Raw genomic sequence first — 27,653 nt, forward strand, 5'->3', positions numbered from 1 at the left:
TCACAGACGAGCCGCGTGAAGGTCGTCCAAAATCGGTTGTTTCTCCAGAAAACATCGATGCTGTGCGTGAAGTGGTAATGCAAGATCATCATGTGACATACCGTGAGATTGAGGCATCCCTGAGCATTAGTAACACTAGCGTGTATATGATCTTGCATGAACATTTAGACGTGAAAAAGCTATGTTCGCGTTGGATCCCGCATAATTTTACAATCGAACAAAAAAGGCACGTGTCGATTGGTGCAAGGAAATGCTCAAAAAATACGATCTAGGTGCTTCAACAAACATTTATAAGATTGTTACATAATATGAAGAATTTTGGATCTATACGTATGAGCCTGAAAGTAAACAGCAGTCGACCGTATGAGTCTTCCAAAATGAGCTTAAACCAAAAAAAATTGCTCGCGCTCGAAGCACTTCGAAGCAAATGGTCCCCTGTTTTTTCGGAAAAACGAGCCATATCGCATCTGTGCCTTTAGAGAATTGTAGAACAGTCAATTCTAAATGGTACGAAACCATATTTTTGCCAGAAGTTTTTGGTGAAATAAGGAAAAGCAACCGTCGGCGTCAAATCATCCTTCATCAATACAATGCGAGCTGTCACACATCGGCTCAAACAAGCACCTATTTGAGCATTCAAAACGGTGCTTGTACAGCCCGCCGTACAGCCCCGATTTGGCATCGAATGGTTTATTTTTATTCCCGACAGTCGAAGATAAATTGCGTGGTCAACGATTTTCTACACTAGAAGGGGCGGTTGATGCATTCAAAAACCATGTTTTGGAGTTACCTTCCGCAAAGTGGCAAAAATGCTTTCCAGATTGGTTCAAACGCATGGAAAAGTGTATAAATTATCGTGAAGAATATTTTTAAAAACAATAAAACTGTTTTCATTTGTAAAAAAATCGTTTTTGTTTGTTATTCCCGCAATATAAACGGCTACCCTCTATTTTTTCGTTTAACTGCTCGGCACGTCAGAAAGTTGAAAAATAATATTTGGGAAATTTTGGCACGCGTACGTAAAAAGGTTCGCCAACCCTGGTATATACTAATCTTGAAATATTTTTTACCTCTAGTCCAAAGACTAGTGAATAAAACTGTTTTCATTTGAAAAAAAATCGTTTTTGTTTGTTATTCCCGCAATATAAACGGCTACCCTCTATTTTTTCGTTTAACTGCTCGGCACGTCAGAAAGTTGAAAAATAATATTTGGGAAATTTTGGCACGCGTACGTAAAAAGGATCGCCAACCCTGGTATATACTAATCTTGAAATATTTTTTACCTCTAGTCCAAAGACTAGTGAAGATGTGATTATTCCGAAACCTGCCAGTGCATACGTCATCGCCAAGTCGCTGTTTCTCAATCTTCTATCTTTGGAGTTTAAATCAAGCGGACAAATGTTATTTCCGGGGAGGTCGTACCGCGATTTGTATCTCACGATCCCTGCCTCCACTAAAGCAAGAAGTCTGAAAATATATTATCAAACAAGTTGAATATTAGCGAAGGTAATACATTTATTATAAAGTATAGCGACACGCAGCATTGAAAAGAGAAATAAATTATTCTCTATCAGCAATTAATACTCAATCGAACAGTTATTCTAAACACACAGTGCCCATACGGGATTCATATAAAGCTAATAGTACCTAAGTAGGTATATAATTATAATTATATAGATACTTTTATATAAAATAATCTTTTTAGTATATAAATAATTTTAAAGAAATGTGTACGCATTCCTGTGCAGAGAGAACAATACATTACAATAGGACGAATCTCTGCACGGCAGAGCGTAGACTTGGCTCATTTTTTTTTTATTTATTTATTAAGGAAACAAACAGTTACATATTGATTACAAAATTTTAAAATATAATAATGAAAAGTTCTTGCAACCAGCAAAGTTTCCTTTAAGTTAATAACTTAAAGGAAACATAAACTTAACTTAAAATTACTTTTAAGTCGCAGATTACTCCATTATTTAATTTTCATGTATTATAATTTTTACGTACTTAGACTTGCCAATAATTTTAATAAACTGTTACATTTATTCAACAAATTAGACACAAGATTTCAGAATTTAACATTACATATACTGAAGACGGGACCTGAACCTGTATCTGCTATCGGGTGGCGTATTTTTTCTTCTACAAAACGATTTTTTATAGTGTGTATATGCATGAGATGTTTTCAAATTATGTTTATTCATATTATATACTTAGGTAGAAACAAAATGGAAAAACAGATTGAGATTTTTTTCCATGAAACTGAACTTACACTGGGTCGAATAGCTCGAAAAGGCTGCTATTCCTTGGATACGCAAAACCCCGCGATTTTGTCATGAATGTAAATTTGGTGACGACGTAAGTACATCTATTTTTTTCTTCGATATTCTGTTTGGTTTTGTTTTTATAGTCATCGTACATTAGGTGTTCCACCGCCGGCCTGTCGCGCACATACACGAAGTCTTTCTGGACATAGGGTAGGTAATCCGCATCAATTGGCTCTGGTTGGAATATGGCGAGGTTTTTCGCAACCATCTTGTATAGGATGTATAGCTCTTCTTCTGGCTACAAATATAACACAAACAATCTTAATTATTTAATCATCCTCATCAGCCTGGACAAAGGTCTATCCAAGCGGAATCTATTCCTCTCGGTCCAATATATTTTTACGTTTTGAATTATACGAACTTCCACACTTCAATATCTCGACGTTTCACTTACTTCTAGGTCTACCTTTCGAACGGTTTGTACTACTATTAACACTATTGACCGAGGGCACTTGATGGAATTTGAATTTAAATTCTAATGGATTTTAAATGGTAGTTTTTCTAATAATTATTGATTATACTATGATAGAGTCTGTCTTCTATAAGCTGGCGTTAACGACTCTAGTTTAGACCGATTCAGTTGGATATTGTCAGCTTTTTATACAAACTGATTTTAAATACAAAGTTATTTATTGAATAATCTAATATTATAAGTATATTATTACGATCAATATAAATTATATAACGAATATTACGAAATATTTCATTTATACAGTGGAATAATTTACCAATAATTGCACATAAATACTATTACCTAGTTAATAAAAATGTCTGATTGGATATCAATGTTATCGATATCAAATTAATGTATAAACAAAGAAAAATTCGAAATATTATTCTACTTCCTTGTCAAGTCAAGTTAATTGAATGTAGAAAAAGATGATAAAAATAATACTTAGCTAAGTAACTGGACACTACTAGAGTTAGTGATCCACCAAAATTCTGGTAGAGGTACCTATGTCTTACCCTAGAAATATCTGTAGGTAAAGCATTCACCTGACGCATTATTTTTCACACCAAAACACTGCAATCCTTTCGGCCGTGTAGGTACCAACAGGTCCGGGAAATAATTTCAAGACGAAGAGGTCTATAACATTTTCGAACATTTCTCACGCAGTAATAATTGTCTTTTGCATAGAATTAGAACCTGACGACGTTGTTATTTTATCTTTAAATTGTAAATAATTGACAATTTAAATGTGAGAGGTGCGATTAGTGTCTAAAGTGCAAACACAATTCCTTGGCTGAAAAAGTATCATGTTACGAAATTTTTGGTAATCGTCGAATTTATTAGGTTATTTATTAAGGCCATACTTCAGCTGGGGCACGGTCTAAAACGATCGTGACTAAGCGACGCGAAGATTGTGCAAATTACGCGTGCAGAACAAAACATAATTTGTCATAAAAAGTCAACATGCGTCCATTTAGTGTTATGTCTATTGTTCTATTACTAATAATAATAATATATTCATTGACATGTTTTCTTTTTCAAGTAAATGGGTAACGTTTTTTAGTCATCTTTACATGACTTAAAAATTAATTCCCCCGTCGCCATCACAAAATATATTGACGTGTTCACAGCTCGACTTTCGCTCTCCGATTGCCAGCCAGTCCGAAATTTCGTCGCACCTATAGTTGAAAATTATTTGCCGTTTCACTGAAGTACCGTCTTAAGTATTTCGAATATTGTTTTATTGTAGAATGTAGGGAGTCTTGGTAATAGTGTGACAACCAAAATAGATATCGACTTAAAAAAAACATCTTGTATAATTTAATAAAATTTATAAAATGGAATTCTACCTAGTGTAATTTAATTAATAGGGTTTGATGTAACTGTCATACGCTATCTTTACCTTCATAGTATTTGACATAATATTATTTAATCGATCACATAAAATTTATTAATATCATAAATGAGTATTAGATAGAAACGTCGCGTCAGTGAAATAAAACCATATTATTATGTTGGTAAATTTAATAAAATTTTTATTATTTTTTTTCAGTCAAGTATACTTACTAGGTAAACTTTACATTGAAGTTTGCATTTGTTTGTGATTTTTGAGAAATTGCAATGAATTTTAGTTTAATATAGTATTTTCTTATTGTCATATATTTCTCATTAAAAAAAGTCTAAAATTAAATGAAACGTTAATTATTCATAGGATGAGAAAATAATATAATTATGGTATTGCAATGATATAAGTATACATTTTTTACAGAGATTACAGTCTGTTTATTACAGCGTTTTTCTTAGCTCGTATTCTTATTTGATCGGTGGTTCTTTGTCCGGTACAAATCTTGCAATCAATTTTTAACTAACTTCCCGACTAGCTAGACATTTGAAACTTTTAGAATATATTATAACATGATGCCAATGCATTTTTTAATACTTTTAGCCATCTTTAAGTATAATTGAATTCATTTTCAGTTAATTCTGTTTTGTATGAAAAGTTATTTCGACATCATTATTGGTTGCTAGGGGGTCTGGTGTCCTAGCAACTAAATTAATAATATATACGTGCGTTACTTTGAAAATCAATATGATATGTCAAGTACAAATTTTTTTGATCGTTTAAGCAAGTCAAGTCAAGTTTATATGGTTCAACAGAATTTAAAAACGTTGTATTTAAAAAGTTCTTTTTATCTTGTAATTATTTTAATTTACGGTCATTAAATGACACTAATAAAAGTAGTGTTGGTTAAGAAAAAAAATCAGCGGGAGATATTTTATTTTACTACACCAGCGATGCCCTTGACCTAACATTTAATATGTACATAACATTACTAGCATTGTCTAAATGTGATATAATTTTGACAAATTTGTTAATGTGATGGATATTATGATTTTTAATATTGACAGACTTTTATGGTAATGCAAAGTCATACAAAGTAGACGAAGGTCGCTTAAAGCGTTCGTTTTCATTGGCGGGATGACAATGGCTGTACGGTTTGTTGGTTTAGCCTAAGTAAAATGATGCTTTCAGTAATCGTGTGAGACGAAAGCTGTTATCGACGAGTGGACATGCGAACTTTGTAAACAAAATATTGACCGGTTGGTAAACATTTCAGGTTTGTGAGCTTTTTATAGGTAACGTTCATATCAGAGGTCTGCTTGTACAACATAGTCTATGTGTCCAACCTTGCTGCTATTTATTACAATATGTAGTGCATAAAAATATTTCAAATTTCATTATTATTTATTCACTGGCTTGCTGAAAATCTGTATATTGTACATCGATACACTTGCGCTTAGTGTGTGTGTATTGTATTCAGTCAGACATTATAACGAAAGCCCACACTCTTACAGTCTTACAAAAACCTTCCTAAGAATTTGGACTAGAAATAGATCGAGCTTTATACTTTATTTGTGTTCTTCTTCTTGGTCGTACACTCATGGCTGAGGATCGTGACCACCTTTTAATTTTGCCATCCTTTGAGCGACCAAGATTTTCCATCTTTCTCGATCTTCCGCTTTTCTCAGGGCAGAATGAATAGTGCCCCCAGTCAGCTTTTTCACTTAGTCGCTCCAGAGCTCAGAAACTCTTCCTCTGCTTCGCCTTTCTTGGAGGCCACCCAAAACTACCAGTCTCTCCAAGTTGTCCGGTCCACGTCGGACAATATGTCCAAAAAAAACTGCAGAATTCGTCTCAGATATATTGTCGAGAGCCGTTCCTTTATCTGCAGTCTCTGAGTGATTGACTGGTTTGTCCTGTGCTCCGTCTAAGAAATACGAAGCATTCGGCGCCAACACCACATCTCATAGGCATCACAATGACTCGACTCCGTATTTCTGTTATAGCATTTGAAATTATATAGCAAAGGTGTGTGGCATGCTTAAGTTGGAAAAATACAGAATTATTTAGTAGTAGTCTGAAGTTCGCTGCAAACAAACCTGCAATATAAAGTCACTCGTAGCTACTTTAATTGGTAGACCGGTGGTGACCTTTTTTGCTTGAATTTCACACATCTCTGGAAACATATTATCCTGTCAATATTCAATAAGTAGGTACTATACCTATATGAAATGTATATTATATTATAGTACATGAGAAATTTCTTACATTAGTGACGACATATTCAACGGCGCTTCCCTTCCTCGCGACCCATTTATTGTTCTTTTTAAGCAGATCGCTGGGTGTGGTAATGGCAAGACTGAATTTTGACAGTGTCAAAAAGGCAGTCAAGTTTGCTGTGTAAAACGCTGATAGAAGGGTGATGAATATCCACCAAGTTGCGAATAAAACCCGTGTGGTATCTACAACATAAAAAATATGTCATTTTATGTCATAGTCTTATTTCTCTGATATTTCAGCAGCCTGGTCTTACACAATTTTGAACCTAAGCTAGTCATATTATATTGTATTATATTATTATAATATAAGTCTTATGAACACGTTGCAAGCATGCAAATACAATTTATGTAAGTAATCCACAATCAATGATGCTGTCTGTTTATCGAATATATAAAATTTAAGCAAACTATCGTAATATGATATTTGGCACTATTGGGTGATAACAGTGACGTCCCGTGGGGTAGGCAGATTGAGTGTCGCTTCGGGGCGGCAGTTACTCGAAGGGCGGCAAATCGAGGAGAATCATTTGGAATATATATAAATAACTACATAAACTTAGTAATAACAAAAATATCTTTCCATTAAAAAAATTATCTCACTGGTTTTGTCGGGTTCGCGATATCTAGTTTACTTCCGTTGTCCTACGACGTCCTTGGTGTTCGGAAACTTTCAGATTTGTGAATAATTTGTCTGATATTTTGATAGTAATGTATCCATACAACACATTTCTTAGATATTGGACTCATGTAATAATGATAAAAATATTGTATAAAAAATGAAGCGGCATTTTGGCGCTGCCTAGGGGCGGCATTTTATCTATGAACGTCACTGGGTGATAATAATTATCTATATATACTAACAAATTATTAGGGATTGCAATACCAAATGACTACATCAATATATTAGATATATAAATTATAAATAGATATTAATACCGGTATTCCTCAAAACATTAAAGAAGCAAAGAAATACCTGTCAATAAATATCACTATTAAAATCTATTACAAAACACTATTTTATAACAATCAAAATTACCTACCTACATATTTTATTATGTTGACCTTCGTAAATATATTGTATAAGATCATAATATTTTATAACTGGTAACTAATTTTTATAGATAGGCCTACTATAAGTCCGGGTACAGAACAATTTCTGAAATTTGTTTGATGTACTATCAACGTTGGATCAATAGTTAAAATAAAAGAAAAAAATTGCCACGAATGTTTTCTTTTTCGAATTATGCAATTCATCGCAACAATTCTATAAGTATATTAAATTTGAGTAATTTTGTTTTAATATTATTTAACTGTTGTTGGTTTCAGTTAATATATTTGCGTTTTGGTGGCATAAAACTTATACACTAAATGTATTATATAATAAATAGTACATTTACTTACTATGTAATGAAAAAATTACATTAAATTCATTTTTGAAACACATATAGATACGCGTATGCTTTCTTAATACGGAAAATACCGGTATCGTGGATTTTTGAAACTGGTATTTCGGTATCGATAAATAATTGAATACTTGTTTAGAAATACCGGTATTGCAAACCCTAGTAATAATGTATATCTATAACACTTTGAACAACGTCCGTATACTTTCTATACCTAACCAAGTTACGTTACATAAGACACTAGACTGGAATTGGTTTGGATGAAGAGCTGGTTCTCGCGGTCCATAACAAGAAGCATTTATTCAGAAACAAGAAATTAAGGCCTGAATTGCCAGATGCAAGCAACATAGAAAAAATACCATAATATACAGCATAATATCACTTATACAAGTGATCTCAATTGAAAAATACATATCGAAAGCCTGTATAAACAAAATTTGGCACCCCCGTTTATCAGGAAAAAAATTCTCTGATTATTCCTTAAGTTGATAAGCAATAACCAAACTAAATTCAATAACCAGTTACCTATTTATGTTTTATATATTCTTTGTAACACTACAATGATCTTGGTGCCCAATGAAAGTAGTGAATTTAGTAATATAAGTGAAACAATCACAAATACTAGGCTTCAAGAAAATCACATAGATATATTGTGACCTCACCGGGAATTAAGCCTGGAACCCTCGGATGAAAGACCAGCGCATTACGCCTGGATTACGTGGGCCGCCGTATTATCTACAATATAGTATAAACAATAATGTCACCCCCAGTGCAAAGATAATCTAATAAGTTGAGCGAATGGTTAACAGCGATTTCTCATAAAACTCTACATATAAACCTCTTCTTGCGGCAGCCAAAATCAACACAGGATTATAAACCTAAGTATTTAATATGTTATACGTATGAATAATATCTAGGAAGTGTAATACGATTCTTCGAATTATGTAAAAAAAAAAAGTAGCTAAGTATTCACTAATGTCTCTCTAGGCACCTTACTCTTACTGAACCAATTTTAAATATACCTTTGAGCTTATACCCTTACTATGTATATAGATTATAAGATATAGATAAAACAAAAAAAATATTAAATTAGGTACCTATGTAAAATCCAACATAAACAACTATATATATTATTATGTAGGATGTAGATATTAGAGAGACATAGATATTTTCGGTGACGTGCTATGTATTTTGTATTCGAAAATTTATTTTTCTGTATAAAATTGTACTTAAGCAGGTACCTAAGTATGTTTTTATTTTTATTTTATTTCGTATTATTATTATTATTTTATATATTCTCTTCTTCTCTCTTGTGATGATAATATTTGTTATAATGTAAATCTCATGTTGTGTACGTCTTGAATCTAGATTTGTTATGTCCATAATATTTTGTTTTCTTAAATAAAATAAATAAATAAAAAAGACGTAAGTCTAAAAGCGCTATTAGGTAGTCAAACGAAACATTAGACATTTAGACAACTTTGTAAATGGAGTTCTATGCGTTTGAATGTAGTTTACTAATTCAGCAGTGCAGCATGCATTGTTGTATATTCAACTCATTTGTATTTTTTTTTTTTAATTGATTTTGGTTCACTCAGTCAAATTAAAAAATTATGCACTAATTATGGATTGTATTAATATTGAACATCAAATGATAATTGGTTAAAACACAGTGTTGTTAACTGAACAAATAATTTCTGAAAACCATTGGGTACTTACATATTTATTTTTATTTTTGTGAACAATATCGCCCTCTATGAAAAATAAGTGACAGGGTTGCTCCCTGATTACAAAACGAACAAGATGAAGAGAGCATACAAATATCCTAATAATATGGCAAGTTCAGTGTGATGGGGGTGCGAGGGATGATTTTTTTTAGAATTTCACATTCAATATAAACTGTTATCTTTCGGAATATCTGAAACCCACTAAAGATCGTAATGCTCCAAATGCGTGAACGACTAAACACCCTTATATTCAATTGAGATAAAGTGGGTAAATATATTGATTCATATTATAAAATGATTTCTTCTTATCGCATTACTCGTCAGAGCCTTGTTACCGTTAAAGCATTGTATACTTTGTTAACTGAAACCTAGAATAGTTTTGTGAAGCTGCAGTATTACTAATCTCTGAAAATCTTAGGTAATCAAATTCGGGGCCAACCTCTACCAAGTATACCGTTAATGTCATTCGATAATTACCTGGCAGAGCCGTTCCTTTGTCTTCCAATAATGCGGCCAAGGTAGAACGAGAAAATCTTTGGTTCACTACAAAAGCGAGCTGTTGTCTATGCTATTGTCACAGAATTACGTTTATCAACGAAGGTGAGATGAATGATTTATAAATCATAACATAAACTTCCGGAAAGATTAAAATCTCATGGAGTTATGCACGTAAAACGGACGCCGAAACACAGTTATCGAGGTTCGTTTCCCATCATCCGTCTCACCGACACCATATCACTATTAATTAATGGTGGAGTTAATCTTAATATACTTTAAATGAAGAGTAGTTATAAGCTATTCAACCAGTTCATTAGATCCGTGCGCTAGATCTAAACACATTCAATTATATTGGTTGAAAAAAACAACATTTTGATTTGTTTCAGACACGAAATTAAAGTCATAAACTATTTAACAAGAAAAAATATGATGTCTTGACCCAGAGTGAAAAATAATTCTATTTGGTACAATAAATATACGGTTTTAGTACCTACTATGTGAACCAAATCCAATTAATATGCAGTATAAAACTGAACGTCAACTAATCAATCTGCTCAGGTAAAAGTCCAAGTGCACAATATCCTGGGTATATGATCGCTATTATAAAATAATAATCATTTACTTCATAAAATTCAATGCCAACCTATCGTCTATCCGTTACTCCACATTTCGCACATCCCCCTTATATGTGGGTATAATTACACCACACTTCATACATTCCACTTGGTCTCTTCGAAATAATTTCGATCAAAAACTTTTAAGATAAGAAAGCTCTTCGGTGACATCGATCTAATTCCAAAAATAAAATTTTAAACAAAATATAGTAAGTACACAATTTTCACAAATACCAGTATTTATGATTACGGTTTACAATGAAGATGGGAGAACTTTACGCTAATAGGAACCTGTACTTGACTTTTCTTAAATAAAATGGCTTGCTCAATTTTAATATCCTGTCAAGTCTTACAATAAATTAATTCAAAAGAAAAACATTTCAATATGACTACCCACCTCTCAACCACATGACAGCCCGAATTCTGATTTTTAATTAAGATGTTATTTTTTATTTTTTAATAAAATATACCTACATTCGGAAATATGAATCAACATTACGGTTGGCAAATTTCTTTGAAAGTAATTTTAATTTTTAAAATGAGAAATGTAAATAACAGCTGAGGTTTTTTTTTAAAACGAAGAAAGTTAATTTGGTAAACGAAATTAAATGTTTTTCATGTTTAATTATTAATATTAAATTAATAATAAGTACCCATAAGTTAAAAAACCATAAAATATTTTGCTGGTAAATTTCGAATCCAATTAAAATATTTTATAAGCCTTGAATAAAAATTAATTTATCAGCAGCAGTTCACTCCTAGTTACCGCGTATAATCTTATAACATACTCGTAGCACTCCAAACTATAATAAGTTACTTTTCAAGCCAAAGAAAAATCAATATTTTAGAAATTTAAATGTATAAACAATATATTTTAACTACTTTTAATTTTGTTCTTTAATTAAATATGTTAGGCAAACTTCTGATACATAACAGCCAAATATGAGTGTAGAAGAACGATATAGTTTTTTCAAAAGCCGAATATATGCTTCGAGAGATGCTTAGTGACAGTGTCGACTGGGGAAAGAGAGAGATCGGGATATAGACAAATCTATATACTCTGTAGCGTCAGTTTAAATAAATTAGTATTGGTAGATTTTGAAATAATAACCCTAAAGTTACTATTGAAATGAGCCAAATTAGGTAGTTTGCAGAACAATGCTGAAGACAGTAAATATATCTAAAATTGGCGTTGCATAAGTGGACGGGTTAATATTATTGTTCACATACGATTTTTGTTAATTCAACAATAATTTAAAGTGAATTCATAACAATATCTATTTTTTTTATCAAATTGAATAAGATAATAACAACGGAAATCCATCATATCATCTGATATTACTGTGAATCCAGAAGGCATTTAAATTGTTTAAGATCTTTATGTACCTACATAATAATATTTTCTAGTACCTAACACACTTATATTGTAAAATCAGAACGCATTTTTTACTTTCTTCATATTTTGATATTAAATACCAAAGAGTACAAAATATAAAGTTCTATATCTGTTTATTCACTCCAATAATTAGTGCCTGAGTCAATTATAAATGAAGATGAAAATTTAATTGGTTGACATTGGGAGAAATTGTAACAAAAATTTAAATCGCTTCACTATTATTTCTGAATTCAAAAAAATCTTCACACAAAATCCGTCAGGTTTTAAATAGCTGTCCTGCAATAATAAATGATAACAGAGGCATTTTTTCTCGGGTATATTTTGACCAGTTTAGAAAATATGGTACTTAGTTTAATTTTTACTTTCAATATTTTTAAAGATGTGACTCGCGAGCCGCGGTTTTCCGATCGCTTGCTTAATTAATTGTATTCTGTATTGATATGTTATAATATGTAAATACTCACTCGCATCTGGCGATAAAGTAGTTCCCTGCTTGATTAAAGCTCCATAGACAAACCAAAAGCAGGGCGACAACGTATATGGTTTATTATTGTCATCCTTCGTGAGGTAATATCTGTACCAGCTCAACAAATAGATGCAAGGGCCAAAGGTGAGGACGGCAACTAGGATAAGGTACCAGACATTTTGGTCGAACGGCGCCAGGAGTCCGCTCCCGCCGGCTGACTCCCGAGGACGCTTCATCAGGATTAACCATTCTCCTTCATCAAGACTCGACGAATAGCGGATGAAGTCCATGCTGTCTGTGAGCATCGGCAAAAACGCGGCAGCAAGATCGATTTCCTGTCACGAACATAATATAATATATTTTTAAATGTAAAGTCATCTTGAAATAATTTATCTGTGCATATACTTTATAATATTACAGTGCACAATACGGAACCTACGTGGGTACTTCCACCGTAGTGATTTGTCTATGTCAGCGCTCGAAATAAAAAAGTTTATAAAACGGAGAGCTCGATAATTTTCCGAAAATATTTATGTGTTTTTTTAATTACACTATAGTCATTAGACGGGCAAATTTAATAATATGCTTTAGACATCTGATACGCAATACTACTAAAGATTAGGGCTGGGAACGTTTTTCAGCATAGCAGGCGATAAAAACTTATTTTTACGAAATATGCAGCTAAAATTTATTATTTTTCGTTACTTTATCTGTCGCATATAAGCACTGCGTGGTTTGTCTACCCCAACGGAACGCCACTGCTTTCTACTTATAAAAAAAGTATTATTTCCGAATTGTTAAACATTAATTGCTTAAATTTGTCATATTATCGGTCTTAATCAAGCGTATCACGAGGCCCTACGTTTGGTGTAAAGTATCAGCAGTTATTTAATATCTCAGGAGAAGATGCCTAAAACTAATGTCGCCACGCAGTTAAGTATGTAGTGTACGACATGTAAAATTTCTTATTAAACTTTATTAAAAAAATGTAAATTTAATGATTGTCATAATAATTTCCGAATGGGATCGCCATTTGTAATTTCTCCACGAGACGGAGAGGTAGTCCCGGGGATGTCACGAACCGGGGCTGTGCTCCGGTGCGTTTGAGTCCATTTCAAGCGATGGTCTATGTGGGATCTCGAATAAACGATGATAAAAATTCGAGGAAAAAAATAGATGACATATCGTAATTGCTAAAACACGGAAAACAGAGATATCTCAATTTTGACTTAACTAAATTTCATACAGTGCATGAAATTTTCTATAAAGACTCATTTAGACGAGTCACTGCGGATGATTATCCGCAGTCAATTGAATGCAGGCGTTCATTTTTTATTTACACGTGTCACTGAAAGTGGAATACACAATTCATCTAAAATAGCGTCAATTAAAATTACGCTGCAGGTTGACTTCAAACAATTTGTGATTGTTTATTATATGACGAATAGGAAAAATGTCGATGGTGAATGAAACATGGGTAATGCGACGTAATGGGGAATATGATGACAGTAATCAGGGGCGCTGGATTTTTGGAATCACCCGCATTGAACACAAATGATCAAAAAGTTTCAAAAAAGTTCATTCACTTTCGATGATTCGTTCATGAGTGTGCGTATACACGGGTCACTGGGAATGATTCCTCCACGATGATCCTCAAAAGTGAATCATGTAAACGGGACTTAAGCTTTAACATAGTCAAACAAAAAAGGATTAATGGATCTGAGATGTGTTAGAGGTGATTCTTGTACATACCAACAAAACCGTATTATAAAAGTTAAGGATGAAAGGCATAACCTCAATCATTTGTCTGAGATGAAGAACTTTCCAGTTATTGCGTCACGTGACTGGGATGAGGAGAGGGATTACTGGCTGGTTACATGTAAGTTTTACGTATTACATTTGGCATTAAGACAATTCGCCGTAAGCTGTCTTACAGGAAAGAGATGGTCGAATAGCGTCGAGATCAAATTTGTAGTTGACTAGTGTCAAATATCTGATGATAACGCTGTCATTATTATCATATATTTGATTGGTACGACCATATACTTACGAGTACCTATCATAATTTTATATACATTATACGATATGATTGTATTGACAATTTACTTACCTACGTAATTTCTTTTGTCTTTCCTTTTTATTCCAGTGGTTATATTACGTATTTTTAGTGTTTTATTTAAACATTAATTTGTTCTCAATACTATACGGCCATCTGTTTACTATATAACATCTCAATGTGAACTGTGATATGGCCAACTGCTTATGTTAAAGTTTTTGGACACGTGACTGATTATGATTGACTCCGTTATCAGTGGAAGAGGAAGAGAAAAGCACCCACATGCTGATCAAATAAAGAATGCGATATGATCTTTATTAATTTTAGTAATTTTCAATTCTCTTAAGTAAGTAAGTCGGGGGATAACTGTAGGATATTTTTATGGCTCATGAAGATCACGATTCTTAAGAATGAGGCATCGACTGGGAAAACATACTTACTATTTGATTCTGTATTTAGACTGAATTGTGGAACATTAATACACCAAGTGATTATTATTATCTAAAAAAAATGGTTTGAAATTTTGATATCAAAATATATTGACTGATTTTTATTTTTAAGAGTTTTAAATACGGCACCATTACAACGATTAAATTGCGTACACATTAAAATGAAAAAGCAAATCCTCGGTGAAAATTATTACAGGTGTACGAAAAATGTAGCTTGACATATTATAAAAAAAATCATAATACCTACCATACAACTATTTTTTGACACAAAGAAAATATAATAAAGAATTTGTAATTGGATATACGATGTTCCAAACCTGGGGAGATGTATAGATAAGGTAAATATAAAGCTAATCGTTAAGAATTTAAATCTCAACAATGTGATTTTGAAAATTCATTATAGACTGACAGATAATCTTGGAACAATAATCCAATCTAAAAGGTATTGGATACAAAACTAAAATCCCAAATAGAATATAAGCCTTGTGGATTTTCTCATATTTACCTAAATGGATAGGTTCTTTGTTCTGGCATATTATAACAAAAGAGCTTACAGCATGATATTTTACCCAATTATAAAATGCTATCTCAAATAAATATAAAACGAGATATTAGATAATATAATATATAATATATTATATTCATATTGTTTAAACCAATGGATTTAAAGGCATTTTTGTTTTATTAAAGTTAAAAAGCCAAACTGAATAGTATAAAAGTGGCCGAGAGCATATTTTAGATGTCAAATTGAGCTTTGATAATAAAATTACACTTAAATTTACTATTTAAAAGTATTCAGAAAAGGTTATAGTATAATAAGAAAAATATAATACTTAAATATACATTTCAAAAGTATAACTGCAGTTTTTCGCCCTTCCTGTAAAAAACATCAAGGTACCCTTGACCCACTTTGATACTGGGCGCCTCGTATATTAGTAATATCTTAATATTTACATACAAAAGGTAATCATTATTGTACGTCCGGATAATATAAGTGTATCTATTTTAATTAACGATGAGTTTACACGTTCAGTTACTGAATTATCAAACAGTTACTTAAGTAGTTTTAATACGACAATGTTATGTTACAGTATATTTTGATACTTACATTTTGAGCGAGTAATCCGATAAGTGAGTTTTCCAAGTTGGTGCGGCTTCCTTCTAAGTTTTGTCTCGGCAGAACGACTTGATAAGTAAAATTAAATCTTTGTTGGAGAAGATTTATAAACTCAAACGCCACTCCATGACCGACCAACGTGCCGTTTGCATCCAAAGTAGTATAGCTTAGCGGGAAGTTCTAGAAAAAAACAGAAGACCTCTGTTCCTAAATAATAACATCCTGATAGTTCTATTTTTTGTGTATATGTTTGATAACATTTTATTGGAAATAGTACATTCGTATTTAGGTATAAAAAAACTACAAAATTTTCTACTCTACTATTTTTTATTATATATAACACTGTCGCTATAGCGTCGTGGATCCCAGGTTCGAATCTTGGGTCTGACAAGTACACATATTGTTTTCCAATTTGTGTATGAGTCAGAGCAGTCAGAGTATGGACCCAATAGGTTGGGCAAATGGCTGATATCTATTTCGCATTAAAACAAAATCTGTCAATACAGACCTCCACTTTGTGGAGGCTCATATTATGATCTGATTAGGATCGGACATGGTCGGAAATAACACTGTCGATTTAAGGGGAAAATAATGAATTATAATAATAATTAGTAATATTTTAAGATACATTTTCTAGCTTTTCCCAGCTCCCAATCGAAACTGTCCCTATTATAATTAGAGCGTGAGACGTTTAGATAGTAACGAGGTTTCGATCTATGCAAATTATTTTATTGGGTATTCTTTTTTTAAATTTTAAATAAAATTAATTTCTGTAACCGAAATAAAACGACACGACATGTTTTTTTAAAGAAATAAATCTAAAATACTGTCCTCTAAAATAAAGGACAAATTTTTATTGTAGACATAAGATTACATTCGTATACAATGGGGGGGGCAAACTTTTCGAATGAAGGGCTAAAATTCAGGCGAGAAAAATGAATAAAGTAAAATATCATTTTTATATGTACACTATTTTATTAAGATGAAAAAGAAATATTACAAAAAAACAATCTAATGAGAGCAATGGAACTATTTTACGTCTTTCAACATTTTTTTAAATTCAGGTGAAACGTGAATCTTTTTCAAAAATATAATATTAGGGCCGCAGAAAAATACACCGCTCTGCCTGGTATACAATAGTCTATCATTGTTATCGTATATGAGACCATTGAATTAAGATTATCTGATTTTTTCTTCCTAAGTAATTACTCGATTATAATGGTTTTGAAACAAAGTTAATATGTGTATATTCTACTTTAATTGATTCATTTACATTGACAGCTTATTTTTTGGGCAGTAAACATATCTTCAGATATATAGTCGACCGTTCCGAAAATGGGTTTATAACCCAAAGCAGCTACCAGTGTAAATAACTCAATTAGAGTAAAATTAACAAAAATAATTTTGTTTCAAAACCACGAAATAAAATTTTTCTATCATAATTTTCATCATCATTGATAATAAAATATATTCAGCTTGTGTGTAGTAATTATGATTTAAACAAAATATTCAACTAAAATAAATGTGTATATCATTTTGAACAATGTAGCATCGGCCAGAGAAGATGATATAGTCCTCCACGGAGTGGAGGTTTGTATTAACAGATTTTTGTTTTTACGAGAAATTGATATTAGCCACTATTATTGCTCAACCTGTTAAGTCCATATTCTGGGTCTAAATACAGACCCGGGATTCGAACCAGGAACCTACGACATTATAAGCTGACATGCTACCGCTCGATCATCGTGGGATTAAATATAAACATATTGATATCCAAAAAAAATAGATATAAGTAAATTTAACAATGAAAAAATATACGAATATGCTATAAGTACGTATATATAAAAACTATATGTAAAGAACAAAAGGATCGAGTCAAATGCTGAAGTATTGGTAAATTTCTCGTAGAAACACAATTTCCCATTCTAAACTGTCCAAAACTAATTCTTCTTTTGACTTTTCTGAAGAGTAGTGATTTTAGACTCCTCCCTTTTCCTTTCGCGCTTAGTAAGACGAATTCTATAACAGAAAACAAGCTTTTGATGAGTCTCTTATTCTTAAAATAATAATTACATTCGCAAAAATAAACTTTTCGACTAAAATATCAAAACGGAAGCAAAGGAAGCGTTTGCAGATGAGACAAAGAGTTGACGAGAGAGAATGAAATCCGTTCGTTTGTTTTAAGTCCTGCTGACGCCAATGAAGCATACAAATTTTCAAGCATCACCGGATTTTCCGGATGAACACTCCAAACGGATAATTGTCTAATCGGATTAGCGATACGATTTAAGCTGCCCAGACTGGCTCACTTCTGCTTTCAAAGAAATATTACTCGAGCCACTGACGAACAATAACGAAATCACTCTATAACACAATTTACATTTACTTTATAAAACATTAAGAGATTCTTGGAATCATTTTTTCGTAAAATGTAAAATTTATTAAATGGTGAAGGAAAATAGAAGTGAATAAATCTCATTACAACTGCGAATATTTGCATACTTATTTATTATCTAAATATTTTATTAAACAAAATAATATTATATACGAAGCAAAAAATACATATTATATATTTTTTTAGAATTATTAATAACCATGTCCATGCTTTTTCGTACAAGGTTTTGACGATATATTACGTATGTATGTTATTCAAATATTTAAACATGAAGGAATAATAACATTTTTAGTTAATATTTTTTTTCAATGTTAGACTAATTTAAAAGAATGTATCAATATTTGTTTTAAGTTGTGGATGGGCCCTAGAGTGTGCGAAGTGATTGGATGCAATAATTATAATGCTGTCATTGTGTTTATTTTGTTTGATAATAAAACAAATCGATAAAAGCTTAATTTAACATGTAGGGATGATTGTAACAATGAATTATTTTTAATTACATATTTTTTATTAAATTCAAGATTTAAGATTTTTAAGTACATAATTGTCTTTAGTCTCAGAAATATACATACCTACATATCATAAAAATTCGATAAAATGTTATAATTGATCTCTCATTTATTTAAGCGTACATTTTCTTTAATACGGATTAGAAATTAAACAATTAGTTATTCTACAATTTTATTTTATTTTTGAATTACGGGTTACAACAATGTTTCTTCAGAACAATATGTCACTAACTTGTCGATATATATTGCATAATTAGATAATATTACTCAATCAGAGACTATCCTTACTATCTTACCCAGCGGTTCTTAAACTACGGGTGACGACCCAAAATTGAGGCTATTGGCATATTTGATGGGTCACAAAATATTCTCAACAAATCGACATAGGTACATAATTATTATAGCATACTTAAGTCAGGTAGTTGTCTCGTGGAAAACTCATAAAATCAATGCGCTTGAAATTTTTTTAACGAGAAAAATCATCTTCTGGTACTAAAATTCTCTGATTCAAAGTGAATTCTTCAAATAGCCTATCTAATTTCCCTCTTTCCTGACCATTAATCAACATATTGAAGATGAAAACATTTATTATACGAATTTATATACGAATTTTTTTGGTTTATTGCTGAAGGAAATCTGTTTAATTTTGGTGTAAGTGGCTTCCATAAAGATTTTGTCAATATTAATAAACTTGAAGAGCAATTCATTGAAATACAAAGTGTCGATGTACTTCACTACAGTTTTAGCAAAAGGGCTAAGTCTTTGTGTGCATTTTGGTTGAAATTAATAATGTAAAGCCAATATTGTAAACGAAGCACTGATCATACTACTTCCCTTTGCAACAACATAAAAGTGCGAGTCGTTATCAATCGTTACTATTTTTTAGGACCTGCTAGTTTTATGTATTTTACAAATCGTTTTTAAATATCTGCTCTACTTCGAATAACTGATGAGATTTATTAATTGCCCATGCTTATTACACTTATAAAGCAGATAAACGCCGTCATTTTTGAAGCACGGTATGGGTATAATATATTAAATGTAATGACTATGAGCCTCTGATCTTAAAACATGATGAAATATTATGGTACAGCATTTTTTTTTATTCCATTTTGTGCAAAAGCACCTTTGTAATTAAAATATTGTGACCCTACTTAAGAAATATTGAGAGCATAATTACCTGGACCGTCCCAATTCTTAAATGCCTTCCATTTAATTCCCTCTTTAAATTTGCAAACCTTAGTTGCTTAGCTATTAAGCTGGCTAAAATTAAAAAAAAAATATGATTTAAATGGAGATTATAATTTTAATTACTCGCTCAATAAATTATAATATCATCTTTATGCCTTCAAAACTGGCCGCGATGTTTGCAAAACGATATATGATAGACGAAAAAACAAAATATTTTTCAAAAATACCATTTCATATTAATTTAGACCCCACTGAACAGTTTTGCAAAAAAATCATAGCCTGTTTTAATCGCACGATGACGATATGTACACTACCTTCGTTCGAACATCTGTCTGCGATCGTTAAAATGACATGTTAGTTTTAAACATGAAAGCAAAATAGATATCAATACATAAGTATACATTATATATTATTATTACGTGTTAGACGATTCACACCATCATAATGTACATCACATGAGGAATTAATAGTTTTACATATATAATAGATTTCATAAAATGAAATGTGTTAACATTGCTGAAAAATGTGAAATATATAAACTAAACTTACCTTTGATGAAATAAAATTGGGGGAGAATGATACATGTTTTTTGTTACTTCATATCTTTTTTAATACAAATATTTTTTGCCTTGTTACTAAGTTCAAGTTAAAATATGTTGCGAATGTTCTACATTGCTGTTATCAATATTCTGTACATGAGATGTTACTATCAAAGAAAAAATAATTTATATTTTCTACTTGTCAGAAAATAAATATAATAAAACAATATTTTTAAAATATAAATTTTGTTTCATGCATATTATTGATATGGTAATGTCAATACTGCCTTCAACTCATTTTAACTATAATAATTATGTTACGTGTATTCGTTCTATTTTTGGCCTGTCGATTTTTCATATATATTTATGAAACAATAATTACTAAGTATCTTTTACTTAAATCAATACGTTATAAACTATGTGAACTAATCCAATATGCAGTACCGAGGTACTTTGACATATTGTATGGAGTTGGTACGACATTAATGCAGATATAGAAATTGTTTATTTTGGTGATACCTCTGAAAATGTGATTTCTAAGTAAATGGAACGTTTAATAATTCTCATAAATAATTCAATGACTACCATGAAAATTCTTTGTAAAGAAAATGTAATATTATAGTAGTTAGTAAATGTATTTATTACGTATCATGCACATGATCATTAGTTTAAATACCGATATGCCCCGATACACTTTTTTTCATTTAAACTGCGAGATTATATATACATATATGTGTCGCTAAACTACTGCTTTCTAACATTTCTGCATTATCAAAATGTGGAATTTATTAATTTTAAATATTCTATATTCGAAATAATATAAACTTTCACCCTTGTGACTGTGTATTTGAGAAAACAAAAAGCTGTTTTTCTCCTATTCATCTATTACGCCGATGATGCTGTCCTATTCGACAACTCAATCGAGGGCATTCAAGAGACAATCGACAGGTTGCATAACAACTCCTCTCGCGTTGGTTTGAAAATCAACGCGAAGAAAACCAACGTCTTGTGCAATAGCACCTGTCCTGATCCAGATTTCCCTCTGATTAGCGATGGACAGAGCATCGAGAGCGTCGACAGCTTCAAGTACCTGGGGGTACACATCACGGGAGATGGCATTTTGCAGAAAGAGCTCGCTATCCGAATGGGAATGGCTGGAGCAACATTCAACTCGATGCGAAATGTCTGGGACTCACGATTGTACTCGGTCAAAACCAAATGCCGCCTATTCGACGCTTGCATTCTGACGGTGCTGCTTTACGGTAGCGAATCATGGCACCTTACGAAGGCTCAGAGCAACCGTATACTGAGCTTCGAAAACAGATGTTTGCGACGAATACTGGGTGTGCGGTGGTATGACTTTAGGAGCAACGAGGAGATAAGAGAACGTACCAAGCAGCCTCTCATCACGCTGAAAGTGAAGAGGCGACGTTGGACCTGGCTCGGCCACGTGCTGCGGATGCCAGAAGAGAACTTTAGCCTGGCTTGCCTGTTCTTCAAGCCGACCGGATTCCGGCGTCCTGGAAGGCCGCTAAATACAATCTACAGAGTGTATACGGCGGAGCTACGGGATGCTGGTTTGACCTGGAACGAAGCAAGAAGACTGGCGAGCGACAGGGATTCTTGGAGGCGCCGCGTGGTGTCCATATGCTCCAGTTAAGGGGCGGATATGGGCAAAGAAGAAGAAGAAGAAGATTTTGAAATCTAGCCACACATATATTGTTCTGATAACAATGCTTTTGTATATAAACAAATTATCCTTTAGACTAACTTTAGTATAGATTTATCACAGTTTTCATTGAATATAGCTAAAAGCAGAACAAACACATTTAAGCCTTAGAAATACATTTCATATAGAAAGTCATAGCATAGGTAACTAACTGAACAAAAAATACATTTGAATGCGAACATAAATACCCCTAATTATATTTATTGACATTAGTTATAATGTTGTAGGCTTTACCATACTGAAGATAATAAGGGTGTATCAAGGTGCCTTCTATATATCAATACTCTCCTATTCTATCTTCGTATTTAATTTTCAATTGGTTACATCTATATATTATATACATTTTGTAAAATAATTATCACAGATTCGTTCAAATACAATATAAGCGAATACTGAATATCTTGAAAAATTAACAGTAGGTACATAAGCGGTGCAGTTTTTCTATTTGCAGTAAACAGATTCTACAGAGAATATTACTTGGTAGTTTGAATTTCAATTATATTGTTTCATTCAGAAATATAAATATTGCGCAATAAAATAAATGCACATAAAAATCATCTAACAAATTCTATGTTGCTGGTTGAGAGTTCTTAGTACATTCGAAATGATGTTTTAGTTATGATATTATGCAAGGTGAAAAAACAAAAGAAAATGCGTGCCATGAATAAGAAACTAACCTCCCGGCGACGCCGACGGTGAAGTGGCAATGTCATCTGGACACATCGACGCGTTCAGACATAGCGTTGAAAGTATAATTTCGACTAAAGCCATTTTCAAACGAACAAAAAAAAATCACTTCGATTTTAGCAAATATAATTCAATTGTCAGCAGAGCGAATAAAAATAATTTAATTTAATAACTTATCCCAGGCAGACGTCGCTTTTACATGTTGAAGATTTTCATTCTTAAATAATGTCTCTAGGATTTTGAAGACGAAGTTTTAATGGTTTGAAAAATGAACAGTTTATTTTTAAATGCAGACTTTTCCGAGGGAAAATCATGGTGGAAATTTAATTTAAGCTTGCAGTAGAACAAGCATGCGAACGGTTCTACCGAAAACTGTTTAAAATAAACCGTTTTAAAACGGGATGGTAAGAATGTTGAAAGTTGTATGGAAAGTGATTCAAAGTGTTTGTAATGAGGGCGCGGTGGTTTTAAGTTGTCGTTGTGCCGGCCGCAAGGGAGACTTTGCCGGCGGAAGGATACTTTTCCGGTGCCTTTTGCCCCCTCCCGCCGCCCGCAACCGCCGCGTCCCGAAGTCCCAACGCCACTCGGTAATGACCCTCAATCGCGCTTTTGTCGCGTTGGTTACCACCAACATAAGTTGCAATGTTTTGTAACAGGGGTACCATATTATAATATGTTCTACAAATAATATTATTTTATAAATATTGTCCGTATTAGGTATTTATTCTCTAAAAAATATTAAAATACGTTACTGTCTCACTTACGAAAGTGTTAAAGTAAACATAATAATAACACTAAGTATTAAGTATATTTCGTTAATTAATTAATTGACTATCCAAATAACTTTGCCCTCCATTCTCAGATACGCTGTCGTCTATACTAAGTGAGTTGGAAATATTGTCACCAGTTTGTGTACTCGAGTCTCGGATGCAACTACACATACTCAGTACGTGTGGCCCAATAAACTTGTTCGAACGCATACGATGATATCATGATGATACATTTTTCAATACTATTGATATTAAATCCGCGCGAGCGAGAGAGCACTTGAATACAAGTATATTTTAATTTATTTGTCTATGCACTCGAATGGCATAATCTTATGTATGAACAATAGGTCATAAATTTTGTGTAATTAACAGCATTGAGCAGCACATTCCCTCAGGAATGTACATTCATTTTATGTTAACAAGAATATTATAACTTAACATAAAAACAACTCATAAATTTAAAATTTTAAAATAAATGGGACATTTCGAAAAGCCGAGCTCAGTGTATTTTTAGCGATTCTATTAAAGTCGGTATTTCAAATACTAGTAAGTATTTTTTAACAAGTTTCGATACTAGTAAAATATTTTTTATATTGGTAGTAAGTATACTTAGTCTTCAAAATCAACCAGTTTTCCCACCTCTACTGTCGTACACTTTAAGGAGTTTTATTTTTTGTTTGAACGTTTTTTTGTAACACTCTTGCGATCGGTGTTCGGCTGATTTTACCACAATTAACTCGACAAAATTCAACAGTTAAGATATAAAATCTCAATTTGATTCCATCGCGTGATTATAATCAAGTAAAAGTCGAATTAATTTAAAAACATACTCGTAAGAAAATGTATCAATTTTCATATTACAAAAACATGTATGGTTTTATTATATTAATATATTCGCTATATATATATATATAATAATTAATTATTTAGTCATATAATTCAGTCAATTTTAATCAATTTAGACAAGCACGCGAAAGTTGTCTTCTGATACCTGTTAAATAGTCGGGTATTATCCGCTTTCGACGAAAATCTTCGTACCTAAGTACTCGTGTTTAATATTATTATACGCGTCTTCGCGATTATAAGTTCTTTGACGTGAAATTGTATTTTGTCTACTAATGGAGATAAATTATCCAAACTTTGAATGAAGAAAATATGTATTTAAATAATTAAATTAACATAAGGATATTTTCATTATTAAAGACGGTGCTTACGTCATAATTACATTACATAGATAATATTATTATTTAGATTAATTTATATATTCAACTAAAAAGGTATTCTAGGAATAATAAAATATTCCCAACAGTTAAGGCAATTCATTTTCATAAAATTGTGTTATATATAGATAACATATAATATAATAATAATCTAAATACGAATTTTCCTATTTTAATATACGTAAAGAGAAAAGCAGGCTGTAACAAAGATTTCATTATCAACCCTCTATGAATTAAGCAAAATAAGATATTTGGCGCCAGGACAAATGGACACTTGTCTTGCAGACAGGGAACCGTAAAAAAGTGAATGACAAGTGTTATAATTTGAAATAATAAATAACTAATGAATAATTCTGAAAATAAATATAATAGTTGACTAACCATGCTTAATTATTATCGAAATCGATTTAATACATATATTATTATCAAACAGTTTTTTTTTTAACATGGATCCAATCAAGCTTATTTTTGAAAACTTTTTAAAATAGTATCGTACGGATATTTCTTTTTACCAGTTCTGATTCAGCAACTAGCACTGCACTCGCAAGGGAGTACACCTACTGAGTCACCAACATAATTCAAGAAAGACTTCAACTAATTTGGTATATTTCACGCAAACAACACATACATACGATTACACGATGTTGTAAAAATACACCGTCCGGTCTATAATAATATATAATTATGTATTTTTTGTAAACATGTACATTCATTTCGGCGTACCGGACTGACACCGAAACAGTATCGTGGTCTAATCGTCCGACTGCCATGAAAGCACTATTTTGTAGCCTGAGTTCGAATCGCGGTTGGGTATTACTTTTCTTTAACATAATATCGACTCTAGAAAGGAAAAAGGGCGTAACCCTCAGTTTTTTCAAAATAGTACACGACTACGTTGTGTCCAAAGGATGTAAGCTGCAAATGTTGATTTATTATCTAAATTTAGCTATAAATTATAAAAAAAAATGAATTAACATAGGAAAAACGACTTAACCATCATTTTTGTTGGTTTTTTTTAAATAAACTCAATTCATATCAGATTAGAGATATAAAGACCAAATTATTAATTATTATGCACTTGAAGGTAATGTCTATTGTGTATTTTAACTTTGACCGAAAACGTTTTTATGCCTCATATAAAATTTGATTTGTGTGAATTAGGCCTTTTTTCCTTTGCACAGTCGATATAATATGTTCGCGCTTGTTGTCTTTATTCAGCATCGATATAATATTTTTTGTAAATGTTTTTTGTTTATTTGGATCATGGTCACTTGCTCTGTCAATGCTACAAAGGTGTAAGTATGTGTTTCGTTCAAACATAATACACTAAATTAAAATCGAATCCAAAATATGCAAACGTTATTAATGTTATTAATATGTAGTTAAAAAAAATCAAAATTGCATGGAACAATCAAACATCAAACGTTGTATTTTATATAATACTAATTTAGAAACCTTCGCAGGTGTGCGCACAACAACTGACAAAAGTTTGATCGCAATCGGATGAATGGTATAGGGACACATACGAATAGAAGAAGAAGATGATTTTCTAATTCAGAAACCTTCGCGGGGCTTGGCACAATTATTGACGAACGTTTTATTGCAATCGGATGAATGGAATAGAAACGCATACGAATAGAAGAATATAAAATAAAAGATGAAGATGGTTGTACTAATTCAGAAACCTTTGCGGGTGTTACCACAACAACTGACGAAGGTTTCATCGCAATCGGATGAATAGTGTAGGAACCATACGAATAAAAGAAGATATAATGAAGAAGAAGAAGAAGATGGTTGTACTAATTCAGAAACCTTTGCAGGTGTTGGCACAACCACTAACGAAAGTTTCATCGCAATCGGATGAATGGTATAGGGACCATATAAATAAAAGAAGATAGAATGATGACGAAGAAGACGAAGAAAAAGAAGATGGTTGTACTTATTCAGAAACCTTTAAGGGTGTTACCACAACAACTGACGAAGGTTTCATCGCAATCGGATGAATGGTATAGGAACCATTCGAATAAAAGAAGATATAATGAAGAAGAAGTAGAAAAAGATGGTTTTTCTAATTTCGAAACCTTTGCGGGTGTGCGTACAATAACTGACGAAAGTTTCGTCGCAATCAGATGAATGGTATAGGAACCATACGAATAAAAGAAAATATAATGATGAAGAAGAAGAAGGTGATGATTTTTCTAATTCAGAAACCTATGCGGATGTGCATACAACCACTTACCGAAATTGCATCGCAATCGGATGAATGGTATAGGAACGCATACGGGACAGATAGAAAGACAGACAAACAGATAGGCATACAGACAGACAGACATTCATTTTTATACACAAGATATAGCCTATACTCTTCGCGGAAGTGCAAGCAATAAGTTAACAAAGTTTTATCGCAATCGGATCAACGGTATAGCAGCGCATACAATACGAACAAACAAACAAACAAACAAATATTAATTTTTATATACTTATT

General features: G+C 32.1%; 1 protein-coding gene across 1 annotated transcript; it reads right to left on the reverse strand.

Annotated features, from left to right (window-relative positions):
* On the reverse strand, positions 1 to 23,262 carry LOC147063802 (ionotropic receptor coreceptor Ir76b-like). Its single transcript, XM_085959069.1, has 8 exons — positions 23,180 to 23,262; positions 20,213 to 20,291; positions 16,120 to 16,308; positions 12,505 to 12,841; positions 6,392 to 6,585; positions 2,276 to 2,568; positions 1,284 to 1,467; positions 1 to 60 (listed from the first exon to the last, which is right to left on the reverse strand). Exons 1-8 carry the CDS (start codon positions 23,260 to 23,262, stop codon positions 1 to 3), a joined length of 1,419 nt encoding a protein of 472 aa, XP_085815195.1.
* Between the last annotated feature and the right edge of the window lie 4,391 nt (positions 23,263 to 27,653).

The sequence above is a fragment of the Rhyacophila brunnea genome, unplaced genomic scaffold (assembly GCF_057557595.1).
Source record: "Rhyacophila brunnea isolate RB1 unplaced genomic scaffold, BYU_Rbru_1.0 scaffold_8, whole genome shotgun sequence".
NCBI classification, from domain to species: domain Eukaryota; kingdom Metazoa; phylum Arthropoda; class Insecta; order Trichoptera; family Rhyacophilidae; genus Rhyacophila; species Rhyacophila brunnea.

Bases quoted from the DNA above. Each gene is read 5' to 3' on its own strand.
- LOC147063802 (XM_085959069.1), bottom strand. From the start codon at position 23,262: ATGGCTTTAGTCGAAATTATACTTTCAACGCTATGTCTGAACGCGTCG. The intron at 16,309-20,212 runs GTAATTATGCTC...GTTTTTTTCTAG, and splicing joins TAAGAATTGGGACGGTCCAG to AACTTCCCGCTAAGCTATAC. The intron at 12,842-16,119 runs GTAAGTATCAAA...TGTTCGTGACAG, and splicing joins TCGGATTACTCGCTCAAAAT to GAAATCGATCTTGCTGCCGC.